Source organism: Rattus norvegicus, chromosome 7 (assembly GCF_036323735.1).
Source record: "Rattus norvegicus strain BN/NHsdMcwi chromosome 7, GRCr8, whole genome shotgun sequence".
In the NCBI taxonomy this organism is placed as follows: Eukaryota; Metazoa; Chordata; class Mammalia; order Rodentia; family Muridae; genus Rattus; species Rattus norvegicus.
In genome coordinates, this window is record NC_086025.1 from 19,455,639 (window position 1) to 19,470,429 (window position 14,791).

The window sequence follows — 14,791 nt, forward strand, 5'->3', positions numbered from 1 at the left end:
ATGTACTATTCAGCAGCTGATCTCAATGGGTCCTGCTGTGTCAGCAAAAGCACAGCCACTTCCCAGCAATGTTCTAGTCTTGTCTGTCAGGGGACTGAGAAAGGGACAGAGCAGTCAGAGGGGCACCTTCTACACCCACCGGGACCCCAGTCTGCAGACTTCCTTCCTGGCTCCTGCCTCACCCATCCACCTCCGACCAAGCACTGGGCAGGTGGCTCCCCTGGGAACCCCTGTCTCCTCCAATCATCCTGGGAGTTCGGATTCCATCAGCCTCGCTGATCACTGCTCTTAATGACACACAGCGAGTCACCCTTTCACCTTGGCCTAGTAATTTTGAGAGTCTTTTCTGGTTTTTGCAGCCAAAGAACATAGGGAATGTCCTTGTCTTTTGTTGTGCCGTTATAAAACTGTAATCACTTCTTCCTCGGTAAACAGGATACTTTAATTAAAACTGCTGGCCCCTTTAGCTGCCTTCAATGTTTGGAGGGAAGCTTTTCTAATCTAGGTGAAAATGCCATCCGTCCCTTTCATTTGAATTCCAGGAGCAGGTGCCGTCCTTAGGGTGTCAGAGTTCAGCGGAAAAGTGTCATCATGAAGACTGAATGCATGCCTGGCCACTGCTGGTGGCCTTGCATGATGACCTTATTCAGTCTCAGTATTCTCCATCTGAGAAATGGGTGTGATACCACTTAAGGTTGCTGGGGAGTTAAGATAGCATCTCTGACGTGCTTGAACACCAGTATAGGTCTGAATGCTTCCTTGTCTTCTTTCCTCTTGCCCAACAGCATTCCTCCTCCGGTCAGGATTCTCCAGATGCCATTAGCCTCAGTACACGTGGACATGCACACTCACACGTGTGTGTGTGTGTGTGTGTGTGTGTGTGAGTGTGTGTGTGTTATGTGCTCATGACACACATGCATGCGCACGCACACCACCCCACTCCAAAATTTTCAGAATGCCCTGAACATTTCCCATCGTTGCCTGAACTGAGGCTGCCAGGGCAAAATCTGCCTGGCCAAGGCTGCCTCTTTCATTCCCAGCGCCCTGCCCCCTGCTTCTTCAGTCAAGGTTTTGAAGGAGTTTCGGGGGCAGTGACTGGAAGGGAGAAGGCCCCAGGTGAGGTGACCACTGCCAAGTTCCTTGCTTTGCCCCACAGTGTATCTGATAATGGTAAGTGTAGTTTAGTCTTCTAAACACTTAGATAGGGTGCTGGGCCTGCAGTTGCCATGGAAACACCTTTTAACTCCTCCTCATCCAGAAGGTTGTGCCAGTCCCCTGGGCTTCGGAGAAGAAAGAGCAAAGAGACACCCTGTGGGTAAAGAGACAGGGAGAAGGAAGGCCATTTTGGTGCGGTAATGGGGGCTTACCACAGGCCAAGCTAGGCGTCTTGTGCCCTTCCCTGGCAACATGGCATCTAGCCAGGGTGAGAATGCCTGCCGGTTCTAGAAGAGGAAGGTGGCAGGCAGGCTGGCTTGAGCATACTGAGGGGGCTCCAGTTTCCAGAGGACAGTTGGGAGCCATCTACTGGAGGCAACAGGGTGTCTGCTGCTGTCAGACAGCAGGTCAACAAGCCAGCAGGCCCACACCCACACCTCCCATTTTTAAAAGCATTATCTCATCTCTGTGCAGTGCACCAAACCAAGGGTTAGTAAGTCTGGATTCCTGCCAGAACAAGGATCCCCCCTCCCCTTTGGCTACTACTATATTCTGGATTTGGCATGTTTCTTGGTAATTTAACTTTTTTTCTAGGAAGCGTATTAAGAGGGAGAAAATAAGCTGTTTCTTGAATAAACCCATAGAAATGACAAGAAACTTGGTCAGTGCTGACCAACAGTAGGACCCTTACAGAAGCAATCAGCTGACTCCAGGAGAGCACTCCTGGCTTATGTTGTCAAGGTAGACACCTCAGAGCCGAAAGGCATCTAGGATAGAGAGGAGAAGAACCCTCTCTTCCCTACTCACACTAGGGAACCAAACTGAACACACCCAACCCATTGTGCGGCTGAAAAGAACTTGGGCCCTAGTCTGCACACCCAGATTCCACCTGCTCCCCCACAGGTCAGGACTACGCTCTAGGCTGAGCAAAAACCAGACAGCACGAACTAGTGGAGAAAGTCACTGACTGCTGAGAGGAAAAGCCAAGAGGAATCTGGGTGGGGGCACTCAGGGGAGAAGGGAGAAAACTTTCCCAGCCCTCCAGCAATCCAAAAAAGGACGCTTCCAAGCAACCCTTAAAGCCAGGGGTTCTGCCCCAGGGACAGGAAAGGGTGGGTGTCCTCGGGTTCTAGGAAACCTCCAAGAGGGGTGACCGCAGGTCACACAAACACCCTGGGGCTGCCAAGTGGACTGACCTGACCACCACAGCCACCTCCCAGATTTCCCCCTAGGCTGGCCTGACCCACCAGCAGTGCCTCTCCAACCACGGTTTTCTCTCCTGCCAGGTCGCCACCCCTCCCCCTCCTCGTCACAACACACTTGCAGAGTAGAATCCCTCACTCAAGACCCAGTGGAAAATTTCCTTCTCCTTTATGACTAAACTTAAAACACACACACTCCATTCTTTACTGAATCCACACTGGCCAAGTGCGGCCTCGTGTCCCCCGCCCCTGCCCAGCAAACACACAGCAGGGACATTGGACCCGAGAGCTTTAAGAGCTGGAGAACAGAGTTTCCAGCTTCTGCTCCTCCTGGGGCCCTCCAAACACTAATTCCTCCAACACTCCTCAGGCACTCCGGACTGTGGGTTCCACTTCTTATCAAGTCTCTCTAACCAGCACAGTCTCTTTGAGCCCATCACCTCAAGTGATGAGACCTTGGGCATCTTTGCTCTTTGGGTGACAAATCTGCTTTCTCCTTAAGCTCTCCCTCCTCACATACATTCAGGGAAAGAAAAAAAACTTCCTGTGAATTTTCACAGCTGTATGGTAAGTGATTCCCCCACAGTCACCTCAGGCCAACTATCAACAGTACTCCCAGGGAGGAGGGCAACCCCACAGTTTTCTTCTCTCTTTTTTTTTTTTTCATCTCCCCCTCCCCCAGTTCCAGCCACCCAAACTTGGCATTGGCAGGCCAGAAGCTCCATTAGCACTTGCTGGGAGAGCCTGCAGCTAGGCTGGGTTGGATCTCAAGGAAAAGAACGAAGTTCAAGGGCGCAGGAGATAAGCAATCTCTAAACGCTAGTTTTCTCTCGCAACTCCACCCGCACAATCGAGCAACTTGAAAAGCGTACTCGAGGTCCCAGAACTTCAGTTGGAGTTCCAACTTTTCAGAACCTTCTCTCACCCTCCTCCTCCAACTCTTTTTCCTTTCAAGCCAATGGAGAAAATTTCTAGATGTCAAGCAGGGACCTAGTTCACGCCCGCCCGCCCGCCAGAGACCATCACTAGGCCACCGGTTGGGTTCCGTCTGCAAGGCATTTCTGTACATAGAGTCCCCGCCCAGGGAAACTGAGTCTCCCGCTGCGGCGTGCAACTTGCTCCGGGGCCTCCCAGAGCGCTTACCGATGTCGGAGTTGCAGAAGGCATCCTGGGGATGGCTGGGCGAGCATGTGCACGCTTCCGTTCCCCAGTGCCCAAGGCTCCAGCAGCTCAGGAGCAGGACAAGCCCAAGCCAGGGAGTCATGGTAGCTGCTGTGGTCCGCTGCGGGGACTGCCGCTCTTTTCCTCAAAGTTGCCGAGCGCTAGCGCCGGTGCTGCAGTCCGAGCTCACTCGCCGGGTTTAACCGTGCACTGTGCACGGTGGGCAACTTTGAGCTCCGGGGAAGTGCCTTCCAAGTAGCCCGGCGGGATGTGACCAAGTGGCCAAGGGTGTCTGGCGCACGAGTCCGCGGAGCCAGTGAGTGGCCTCCGGGAGAAGGATCGGGAAGCGGAGAAGCAAGAGAAGAAGCTCCTTGGCGCTGGCGGCTGCCCGCTGCCCACTGTGAGCAAGAGTCCAGGGCTGCAGAGTGATATAGGGGCGCGAGGGGACCCAGCCCCTCGGGAGCGCGGGGTCCGCCCCCTCTGACCAATGGCAGCGCCGCATTACCTCATCGGCCCTCCAAAAAGGGGGCGGGGCCGGGGGGCGCGGGGCGACAGGGCGGAGCCGGCCCGGACCGTTCAGATCCTTTTAGGGAATAATGCAGTTGTGGGCACGCGAGTGGGTGGGCTGGGCGCGTCCTGGGCCAGTATGCGCTGCAGCGGCGTCCCACGGCCCCTTCACCCTACGCCCACCGGCCCTCTTTGCGCTTTCGACCCAAACAAGGATCCAATCCCAGCCACCCAGCCTGCCTGCACAACCCTTTCAAGGGCCCTAGGTGGCCCGCGCCCTGAAGTCTTGATCAGGCCTCCTGAAAAAGTCAAGAGGGAAGCCTCAAAGAAAATTTCCCCTTCTTATCTTTCCTAGAGAGAGAGAGAGAGCAGGGAGTAAGAGGAAACCCTTGAGCAGATGGCATCCGTTTTACCCACCTCCCCACCCCCAACACATACACCTCTGCCTTTGTGGGACCGCTATGGTAATTGTCACTGGGGGTAAATTTATCTGTGGAATTATTCAACAAACACTGTTCTGGACGCCAAGCAAGCCCTTGCAATCAGGATGACTGTGCTAGTACGATGAGGAAACTAGAATAGTTGTAGACCTAGGTTAGAATGACTAAGAGGGTGTTGCTTTCTGTGGGACAGTAAAAGGAGTGACATCATGCAAGAACATCAAGTGCAAAGGCCTGGGTCTTCTTTGAAGGACAGAATATAGGGGAAAAGGGGGAGTAGGATAGCTGGTCTCACTGGTGACAGACAGCAATTCCTCCTTCAGTAAGGAACTTCCTGAGGTAAGGCAGTCCAAAAGTGAAGTAGATCCAGATCCAAGATCAGAGACGACTAACAGTAAAATTAGGAATGTTATCAACCAAGCCATTTTAAGTAACATCTTCACGGGTTGGGGGGGGGATGGGAGTGGGCGAGGGCATGGGTGTGTACTCACACTTTGTTCTACCTTTTTGAGACACAGTCTTGCTGACACAGCCCAGGCTGACCTTGAACTCAAGATCATCCTGTGTCAGGCTTCTAAGGGAGTTAGAGATGTGCAGCACCACACCTGGCCTATGCTATCTGTTTTGAAAAGCAGGATTCCATACTCCATCTCCCTATGCTATCTGTTTTGAAAAGCAGGATTCCATACTCCATCTCGTATTTGCAGATTCCTTCTAGTTAGGGAAAGCTAGGACAGGTGTCCTGTGTACCTTCCAGCTGAAGAAACAGGCCCAGGAAGGGGATGCTCCCACCATCCTTGCAGCTGCCTCTAACCAACATTACTTTTATAATAATCTCTCTCCCCTCTCTGCCACCTTACACCTCAGCTGATTTCAAAGGAGACCTGTATTTTAGCTGCAGAATGCTGAAAACTTGTAAAAATTAGGAAAATCCAAGGGAACCCCTTAGATTATCCCCAAGAGAGAGACTCTCTAATGCAGAAGCAGAGAGCAACATGGTAACATTATTTCTGACTGCACTGCCCTTGTTTAGATTGTTTTGTGTCTTTTGTTTCTGTTGGTACCGCTGTTATTTTGAGACAGATCTCATTATGTAGTCCAGGCTGACCTTGAACTCTCAATCCCCCTGCCTCAGCCTGCCAAATGCTTCCAAGAATCTCCCACCCAAGTATTCTAGCTATACAAAAGAGAGCCTAGCTCCCACATCTTTCTGTCTTGTCCCGCTAGGCTTTGAGGCCCCTCCCCTCCTTAATTCTGTTCCAGGGTACCTTGATCTCCTCACTGCATTTCTAGCCCCATCTCCTGGAATATGGTTATATTGTTTCTTTCCTGACACGCTGAAGCCTCAGATGAGGCCAGTACTACTTTTTTAGCCTTAGGAAAGTCCCAAGAAACTTGAGTGTGGATAATACCCCGGCAGTCACTTGAGGTTGGAGCCATGGGCACGATGGGGCCACGCTGAGGAACTAGGTTGAATGAGGACATAGTTGGTGGAATTTGAGAGATTCGCTGAACCTTGCACCGTGCCAGTCATGTGGAAGACTTTAGAAGGGTTTGCAGACAAATCCCCTTGGGTTAAATATCTTACAGGCTACAGGCCTCTCTCTGCTTTCCTATTGAGAGACCATTTTGTCCAAAGTGCCATTTGTTTTTCCTCCAAGAGAGAGCCTTTCTGGAATGCAAGACAAGTGCCAGGCAGCTACTTTCTGTTACGTGTCACAGAGCCGATTCCTCAGAGAGGACATCTGAAGTGTGTCTAGTTCTGGCATCTACTTCCTTATGAAAACTCTGGGTGTCTTCTGATTATTTTCTTTCCTCAAAGGTGCTAGTTTAGGTTTATTTCCCCCCTTGATTCTCCCATGTTGGCTTGCCCAGAATTTGAGGGCTTCAGGGAACACACAGCATTCTGGCCAGGAGTCTTCTCTTCTGCCTAGGCCGAGATGCTCTTCTCTGCTCACCTCTGCAAGATCAACTTAGTCCTGACCCAAGAAAGAGAAGACAGTGCTCCTTGAGTCCTCATGTAGGTCCCTCCAGCAGGTAGACCTTACAGCCATCCATCTGGACATTAGGTTGTCCACTGGACTAATACGTAAGGGTTGCTTCTGCTAGTCCACTTAGTGAGCGAGATTGAGTGGCCCTGGAGCTTGGGTAAGAATGAGGATGCTAGCTTTGCTGTTCTCTTCTGATAACTGAGAACAATGGCAAATTTATAGAACTGGGGCAAGCTGAAGAGGCTTCGGCCAACACCGGGCTTGTCCTCAAACATACACGGCTCACCTAGTCCCTCTGATGCAACTTTTCTAGGGAAGGTCAGAGTTTGTTCACTTACTATGTATCGAATTTCAGAGGGTAGATCTGCAGGGAGGTATTTACTTAGGCATCTCAAGAAGATACAAAGTTGCTCTAAGACTGTTGGTGTTCATACTCAGCAGGAGAAAAATAAGGTTCAGAAGAAAGAACCGGCACAGTGTCCCACACTCGCTAGAGGCAAAGCAGAGTTCATGTTGTGAACCCTGGTTCCTTAGCTTCCATCTGCCTCACATCCGCAGGCCTAAGTCTTCCAGGCCACGGCATATAATAAATGTAGTTCCACGTTCCATAGCTGGCCCACAGAGACCTATGTGCATTGCCTAACAGTTCTTGGCTACACTAATAGATCCTCTGAGCTGACCAGCATTTTATAGTTCCGTGTAACTCAGAGGTTATCGCCTGTGTTTCCCTTTCTACCTTATTATTCAATCCCTTTTGAAAACATGCCAAGCGTGTCTTACAAATACATGTGTGAATACCTCCTTTCTGGAGAGGAAAAAAGCAGGCTAGCATGGAAAAGAAACATATCCAGACCTGAGACCTGTGACAGACATGGCTGCCGAATAGTCATGCTTCTAACCCAGTGGACAAGTCACCTCATGCATCAGCCTCCATGTTTATTGGATAAAAGATTAAACTTTATGATTCCCAGCAAGGTGCCCCTTGGTGGTGGTGGTGGTGGTGGTGGTGGTGGTGGTGGTGGTGGTGGTGGTGGTGGTGGTGGTGGTATCTACTATTCCACGGGAAATTCTCAAAAGTGTGGTGAATGGCGGTGAAGAAGATAAATTTCACTGTGTGAGCAGGTTTGACACCAAACCAGCATGCCCATCCACCCCACTCTCAGCATTTCCTACACTCCCACCCTACTCCGTCTTCCTAGACACAAGGCTAAAAACAAAAGATGCCAGGGCAGTCTGATAAAGGCCCAGGAGAGACTTGGGGTCTTGTTTCTGGTGGAGCCTCTTGGAGTTACCAATCCACCTTTCCGTTTTCTTTAGGATTGGAAGCATTAAAGGGTCCAGAGCTGTCTTTTGTGTTCAAAACTTAATGGACTCTTGCGCCCCGTTCCGATCTCCGCTTAGATGTTACCTCCTTAGCGCGACCTTTTTCCAAGCCCTTCCAGCGGATTCCCCACAGCGCCCGCTTGTGTTCTTGTTTACATGTAGCTGCCTCTGCTATGGCTGCTCTTCTGCTTGTTTCCCTCCTGAAGTATAAGCCCCTTGAGGATAGAGCATTGGCAACAACGTTCAGTTCATCGATGACTGTAGGGACCCAGAAGTCCACACTAGTCTCCCTGATCAATGTTGCGTTTGAAAGGCAGCCACTCCTCAGAGGGACTCATCGAGTCTATCCTTCTGCCTAATGCTAGGGGGCGCCGGAAGCCAGAAAACACCCGTTCTCTGAACCTTCAGCCTACCGGTCTCACAGAGAAGCCTGGAGAGGGACAGATCCACACCAGACAACGGGGTGCGGATGCCTTGAGTGGGTGAACCGAACCCTTCCCGTCTGACGGCCACAAAGCTCTCAGTCAACATCCCGTCTGGGTCCGCAGCTCCTCCACCCCTGGGCTGGTTGCTTGTCAATCTTAGGGAGAGAGGCTTACTTGGGAAGCGACACACTGTGAATCACTGATTTGGGGGCCACGTGGAGGTCTGGGAAGGCAGCAGAAGAGGTCAGAGTCCCACTCTTCCAAGTGGGGCTCTGGAAGTTCCACCCGGGGAAGGTGCTGACAAGCCGAGGTCAGGACCACTGCCACATAAGGAAGTACCTCAGCTTCCCTCCCTTCGTGCTCTAGACCCTAACCACAGTGCTTTTCCCCAAACCCACAGTACATGTGAAAGCCATTATATTCAAAATAGCCTTTTCCAAGCAACAGACAGCCTGGTCCGCCCATCACCAGGAGCCCTAGCCAGACCCTCAGCAGAGTCGCTGCCCAACACAGGGCATTCAGGAGCCTAAGAAGGTGGGAGCTTAAGGTTCACTCTGTGCCTGGTACCAGCAGGGAGTAAACACCTTTCCTGGCTTCCATCTGGAACCTATTTCATGGCAGTAAAATTGTAGGGCGTCTCTCGCCCCAGCTCCCCCACCCCCAGCCCTGTCAGGGAAGCGAAGACCCCTCTGTAAGGTCTCAGGCTGTGTTCACGTGAATGCTGGGGTTTTCGTATTTCTTTCCATAGACAGCTATTCCCAGGAATTTTAAGCCAGAAAACACATGTGTGTGGTAGAGACATTTTGTGTCCTGTGTTTTCTGGGGTGGTGGGAAATGGGAAGTTGAGTTAAATATTCCAATTCTTGGTTTTCTTGTAATGGCTGTATGTTCAGGCAGTCAATTATTTCTGCAAAGGATAATATGAAGTGGAGGGACCAAAACTTCCCCCACAAGCCTAGTTTAATGTGTTCCTTATGCCTCTGGGGTTACTGCACTTTGCCTTTGACAATGAGGACTTAGCCCCACCCCCAACCCCTACCCCCGTGGCTTTTCTGAAGGTATCAGACTTAGACCCACACAGGGTTGTCTTTGCCAACCACTCCTTCTGGGGCTGTGGAAAGAATGGAATGGACCTGTGGTAGCTCCTGCCTGCCACACTGGGCTGGAGATCATGTTTCTGCAAAGGTACTGTGTGCTCGCTTTGGTGGAGCCTGACACATCTGGAACTGGCTTGTCCCGTGGTGGACTGTCCAAAGGGCATCTGACACTGTAGGTCACATCCTTCTTGATCCTCTGCCTTTGGCCTGTTACTTTCTACCTCTCGACAGTTACCTTCAGCCTCAGTGGCAGACTTCTAGCTCTTTCTGGCTTAGAAATCCTTGCTTTCCCCCTTTAGCGTCCACTCTCACCTTGATCCCAGCTTCTCTCCTGGCCTTGACTGGCTAGTTAGTGTGCTGTGTGCACTGGAATGAGAGTCACAAGATGACAGTGTCCCCTCAGGCCTTCTGACCTTCCCTGTCCATCCTCTGGTGACAGTCTCACTTGCAAATCCCATGACATAAGCAGACTTGAGTTGCCCTGAACTCCCTGTCTTCGTTTTCCTGTCGCTCCAGCATTACTCATTCCCTCCAATGACATCACCTTCCACCAACCATGTCCTAGAGAGCCTTGAACTGAACATCACTACTAGCATCTTTCCTACTCACTGTTCCCACCCTGAAGAATCTTCCTAGACGGTGTCAACAGCCCCACAGTCCTTTTCTATCAGGTTCTTCTCCTGCCTTGCAGCTGCCCACAGTCTTCTCACAGACTAGTTCACATTCTGTGGCTCTCTGAACAAAGTCTTAAACTCCAAAGACATACAAGGTCCTCTCTGATCTGCCTCTTCCTGCAGCACCCCAGGCTGCAACTGGAGGTGGCATCGTTCATATAGAACGTCACGTGACTGCCGCCCCACAGTTACCCAGCGGCCAACTTGCCCTTAGCCCTGCCCTAAACCTCTGTTACCTCAGTGTCCTCTTGTACCATTTCATGCCCCCTGTCCTCCCTCCCCCACTCCCATCTGCCAGGAATCAACTAGGACCACAGAATGTTCTCTGACTCCAGTTTCCTTTCCGCAGTCCATCTGGGCAACTCTCACTCTCTACTGCCCCTAGTAGTTGAAATGTCTGAGTCTTCTCTACACCCAAGTAAACCTGGGTGCTTCTCAATGCGCAGTGCGGCACCGGCACACAGTAGACGCTTAGCAGATACTGAAAAAGGAGACCAAGCAATGAAGGGGGGGGGGGTCCAGTGTATGTCATTATCCCCATCACTAATCCACCACGAGAGGTTCTAGGACTCAACTCCACTGAACGTGGATTCTCAGGGAGATTCACAGAGGTGAGCAGTCTCAAGGAACTCAAAAAGCCAGCAAGCCAGCCAACCACAGTGCTGCTGTCCTTGCTCCTATGAGATAAATGACTGAGAAGCGGCAGGCAACCCCCGTTCACGAGATCCCTTACCATTCTGAGAGTCGAAGAGTCCTATACCTCTCCACCAGGAGAACACTGTGGGTTGGCGGGTACGAAATTAGAACAGGGACTGGGGTCATCGCAAGATGAACTTCGAGACAAAACACCTTGAGATTTTTCTTTTCTCAACTCTGTTTTTTAAATTGATTGTATGCGTGTGCCTGCGTGTAACCAGTGGGAGTTGGGTCTCTCTCTTTCCAACACCTGGGCTCTGGGTGTCAAACTCAGGTTGTCAGGCACGGTGTCAACTGCATTTACTCCGAGAGTCATCTCGGCAACCTTGGAATTTTCTTCCTGACGGAAGCTGAATCCGCTGCCAAAAATCCATCTTGATGGTGATGAGGGCTGAGCTCACAGCGCCTACTGTGGTCCCTTTGGTCTTCTCAATTCTTTGTTAAGATAGTCATGCCTTAGACTTTTTTTTTTTTTTTTTTTTGGCCCTGGCAATATTGCAATTCATTGTTTGTTTGAGGTTTTTTTTTTTTTTTTCAGTTGTTTTTAGGTACTTTTGATGGAATGAAACATCTAAAACTGAAGCTTCTAGAACCTGACCAGGGGGCCTTGTGTTTAAGGGCAGTGTCTCTGAAGATATCCTTTATGACGAGGAATTTGCCCAAGAGGCCATTCACAGAGTATACGTAGGCATGAGGTAACATTAGGGCTTGTGCTCTGATGTCTTCCTCAGTCTTCCACCACTAAATAATAGGCATTTTATATGAGGAGAGAGAGAGAGAGAAAGTATTCGTGTTGCACATGGTGTAGAGATCCAAGGTTAACAAGAATTATCTTTCTCTATCCCTCTTCAACTTATCGTTTGAGACAGGGGCTCTCCTTGAACCTGGAGCTCACTGATTCAAGGAGGCTGACCAGCCAGTGAGCTGCAGAGGACTGCATATCCCTATTTCCCCAGCACTGAGACCACAGGCATGTGCAACACCACCTTTCTTATGTCACTGCTAGAGCTGTGACTTCTGGTACTCAAGCTTGTGCAGCAAGAGCTTTGTGCATTGAGCCCCCTCCCCCATCACCACACACCCACTCTATAATCAAGGAAACTGAAGCTTAAGGAAGACATCTCGCAGACACTAAATTGTGTTATTCTTTCCTTCATATCTATCTTCTAGGCCTTTTTATCAGACTTTTTCATTGCTATGACTGTTTTCCCTCTTTTCACCTGGCTGCCTCTGCTTGACTGGAGTGCAGAAGAGTGGGTCTTAGGGTCCCTGGGGTGTGCCTGAACGGGCAGACATGGACTCGGTAGAATCCATGGCTACATTTTCCCAGAGTTCTCTGAGTCACTTGTGAAACCTGGTCATGGCTTAAAAAAAAACCAACAACTAAGATAACTTTATTTGAAGCAAGGGAAATTAATGCCAAACTTCATCATTTCCTAATCACAGATACTCCTCAACTTACAATGAGGATATACCCAGAGAAACCCGTTATTGGCTTAGAATATCATAATCCCAACTGCATGTAGTGTACGTGACGAGCTAAACACTGGAGCTGAGCCACAGACAGGCTGCAAAGTGCCACTGGCTCCCTGTTATGTTCACTACCGTAACCCAGAGTGTCAAGAGAGGGTTTTCCTGAGCATCAGTAGCTCAGGAAATGGTGAGAAGTGAAAGATTGGGGGTCGGTTTCTACTGAGTGAGCATCATTTCCCCACCGTCTTATAAAATCAGGAGTCCATTGTATGTGTGCTTTTACCTTCTCAAGCTCAATATTCTAGAGATTTTGACTCTTCTCCGCATGGTAGTGACATACGCGATGCCCTGCCGTTGTGCGTCCTTGTCTGTAACGTGGGACAGCATTAATCCCTACCTTAGAGTTGTCACGAGTAAATGAACTGAGACGTGGACGGAATGCGGTAGGAGGCTTGGCACCTACTGAGCATCATTGAGTAGCCACTGTCACCGATGTGCAGCCAGGGTTGTCACCGAGCACCGTCTCCCCCCTGAGCTGAATGCCTTCCATCCATCCAGGATAATCTAACTTGAAATTGTCATAGTATGCCTGGTTCGTCACTCACTGGGTACTAATCACTTCTCTCCTCACTGTGTGCGTGACAGAAGCAGTTCAAGCGAGGAAAGATTTGTTTTAGTCCTGGATTCCGTGGAATTCAGGTCCATCCTGGCAGAGACGGTTTGCTGTCTAGGGAGGCTTTCTCTACAGTGATGGAGCAAGCGGTGTGGATCCTGGAGAAGCAGAGAGCAGAGTCATCACCTGCTGGGTCCTCTGTGGGGATTCACTTCTGCCAGATAGGCCCCATGTCTCAGAGGTTCCACAGTTTCCCCCAATAGTCCCCCCTGCTGGGGACCAAATGTCCAAACATGCAAGCCCGTGGAGGCCATTTCAGATTCAACCAATAATGCTGGGCTCTACCCTCCTCTATCAACTGTGGCGATTGGCTTCGGCTAATTGAGTTTTTTTTCAGTTCTGAGCACTTGTCCCAACGCGTGACACACAGCACATTCTCAGCAAGCTGGGGTTAGGTTTAGATGACACATTGTTGTGAGGCTACTGAAGAATCAGAATTAGAAAACAGAGGGTTCCTAACCATGCTCTAGCACTGTAAGCCATTTCTTTTCCACACTAGAGAATCACTAGAATACCATGATCGGGGTTCGTTCCTTACATAAGAATCTTATAGGGATGTCCTGTCCTTACTTCAGGAGCTGAAAGCCCCTCCCCCCAACTTGGTATCCAAAGAGACCCTCCTTGCCCACTGGTCTCAGCTTTGTAACTACACTCTCTCCCTGTGCGGTATGGAGCCCAAGGAAGTCTTCAGCCTGTCCAGAGAAGCATGACCAGTAACTTTCCAAACGGCTTGAAGGTGCCTGGAACTGCTTCTACCTCAAGTATTTACTTACAAAAAAAAAAAAAAAAAAAAGAATTTGATGTCATATCAACACACCCTAGAAGAAACTGCACATACCTGAGGTGTTTTTGAGGCCTGCAATTGGAGGCTGGTGGCAGGGAGAAGGAGGGGAGAGCCTGGAGGCATGGTGAAAATATTTTTTTTGGTCTTTTGTTCCTTTGAATAAACTGGTTTCTGGCTTATGCAACTCCCAGTAATTAAAATGGCTGGAATACTTAGAATTTTTACATCAGCTTGAAGGTGGCTCAGAGGCCTAGAGCTGAAGCCAGATCATGGGGGGCCTGGAGATCCTATGATGCTTGTCCCTTGGCAGGGTTAAGGTGCTGGCGTTTGGCTTGTGACGACGACAACGACGACGGGGACGGGGGGGGGGGGGGAGTGAAAGTGGTTTGGATTTGTATCAACCTCTCTCCCCTTTCCGTGGACAGGCACCCATGTGTATTACCCAGGGAAGGAAAATCACCAAGGGCCACACATTTTCTGAAAGTCTAATGATAAATGATGACGTCTAAGGGTCATAGGGATACTCAAGGTTTTTTTCCAATACTGCCTGTATATCACACCCTATGGTAAGAACCCACATGATATTTGATTTAAAAGATAGATGAACCCTGGTCTAGTGGTCCATGTCATATTACCCGCTACTCCTAATGTTAAGACAGGATTCCAAATTCAAATTCAAAGCATTATCTATCTTAGCACTCACACTTGTTGTGGGTTTTTCTTTCTTTCTTCCTTCCTTCCTTTCTTTCTTTCTTTCTTTCTTTCTTTCTTTCTTTCTTTTTTACAAGACCCATGTTGGTTCAAGCAGAACATCTGCATGCATTTCTTCTCTTATGCCAAGGGGAAAATCATTAACATTATGTGGAGGACACACCTCGTGCAGTGTGCTGTGATTTGCTTTTTCTACTGAAGGACTTGGGTCTCATACAAGACACCAATATATTGGAGAGTTCCAAAAGATGGTAGGTAAGAGGCAAGTCCCAATTGTGAATAGTTCTGTGTTGCTCTGTGACAATGTGTCAGTATCTTTGTGGTTTATAACATTGTATCTCTATCCCCTGACTTCTCTGAAGCCCAAACATGGCTTCACTGGGTCTTCTACAAGGACTGAAACCAAGATGGTACTCAGGGCGCCCATTTCCTCTGGGACTCCGAGGAAGGATCTGTTTCTTTACTCATGTGATTGTTGA

General features: G+C 49.7%; 2 protein-coding genes across 6 annotated transcripts in view; one reads left to right on the top strand and one right to left on the bottom strand.

Moving 5' to 3' along the window:
- Timp3 (TIMP metallopeptidase inhibitor 3) overlaps positions 1-3,920 on the bottom strand; it is a 51,020-nt gene extending 47,100 nt beyond the window's left edge. The window contains exon 1 of the mRNA NM_012886.3: positions 3,501-3,920. Coding sequence (NP_037018.2) covers positions 3,501-3,621 — 121 coding nt within the window. The 5' untranslated portion in view covers positions 3,622-3,920. The remainder of the gene's footprint in view (positions 1-3,500) is intronic.
- Positions 1-14,791, top strand: part of Syn3 (synapsin III) — a 457,540-nt gene that overhangs the window by 211,607 nt on the left and 231,142 nt on the right. The gene's annotated exons all lie outside the window — the stretch shown is intronic.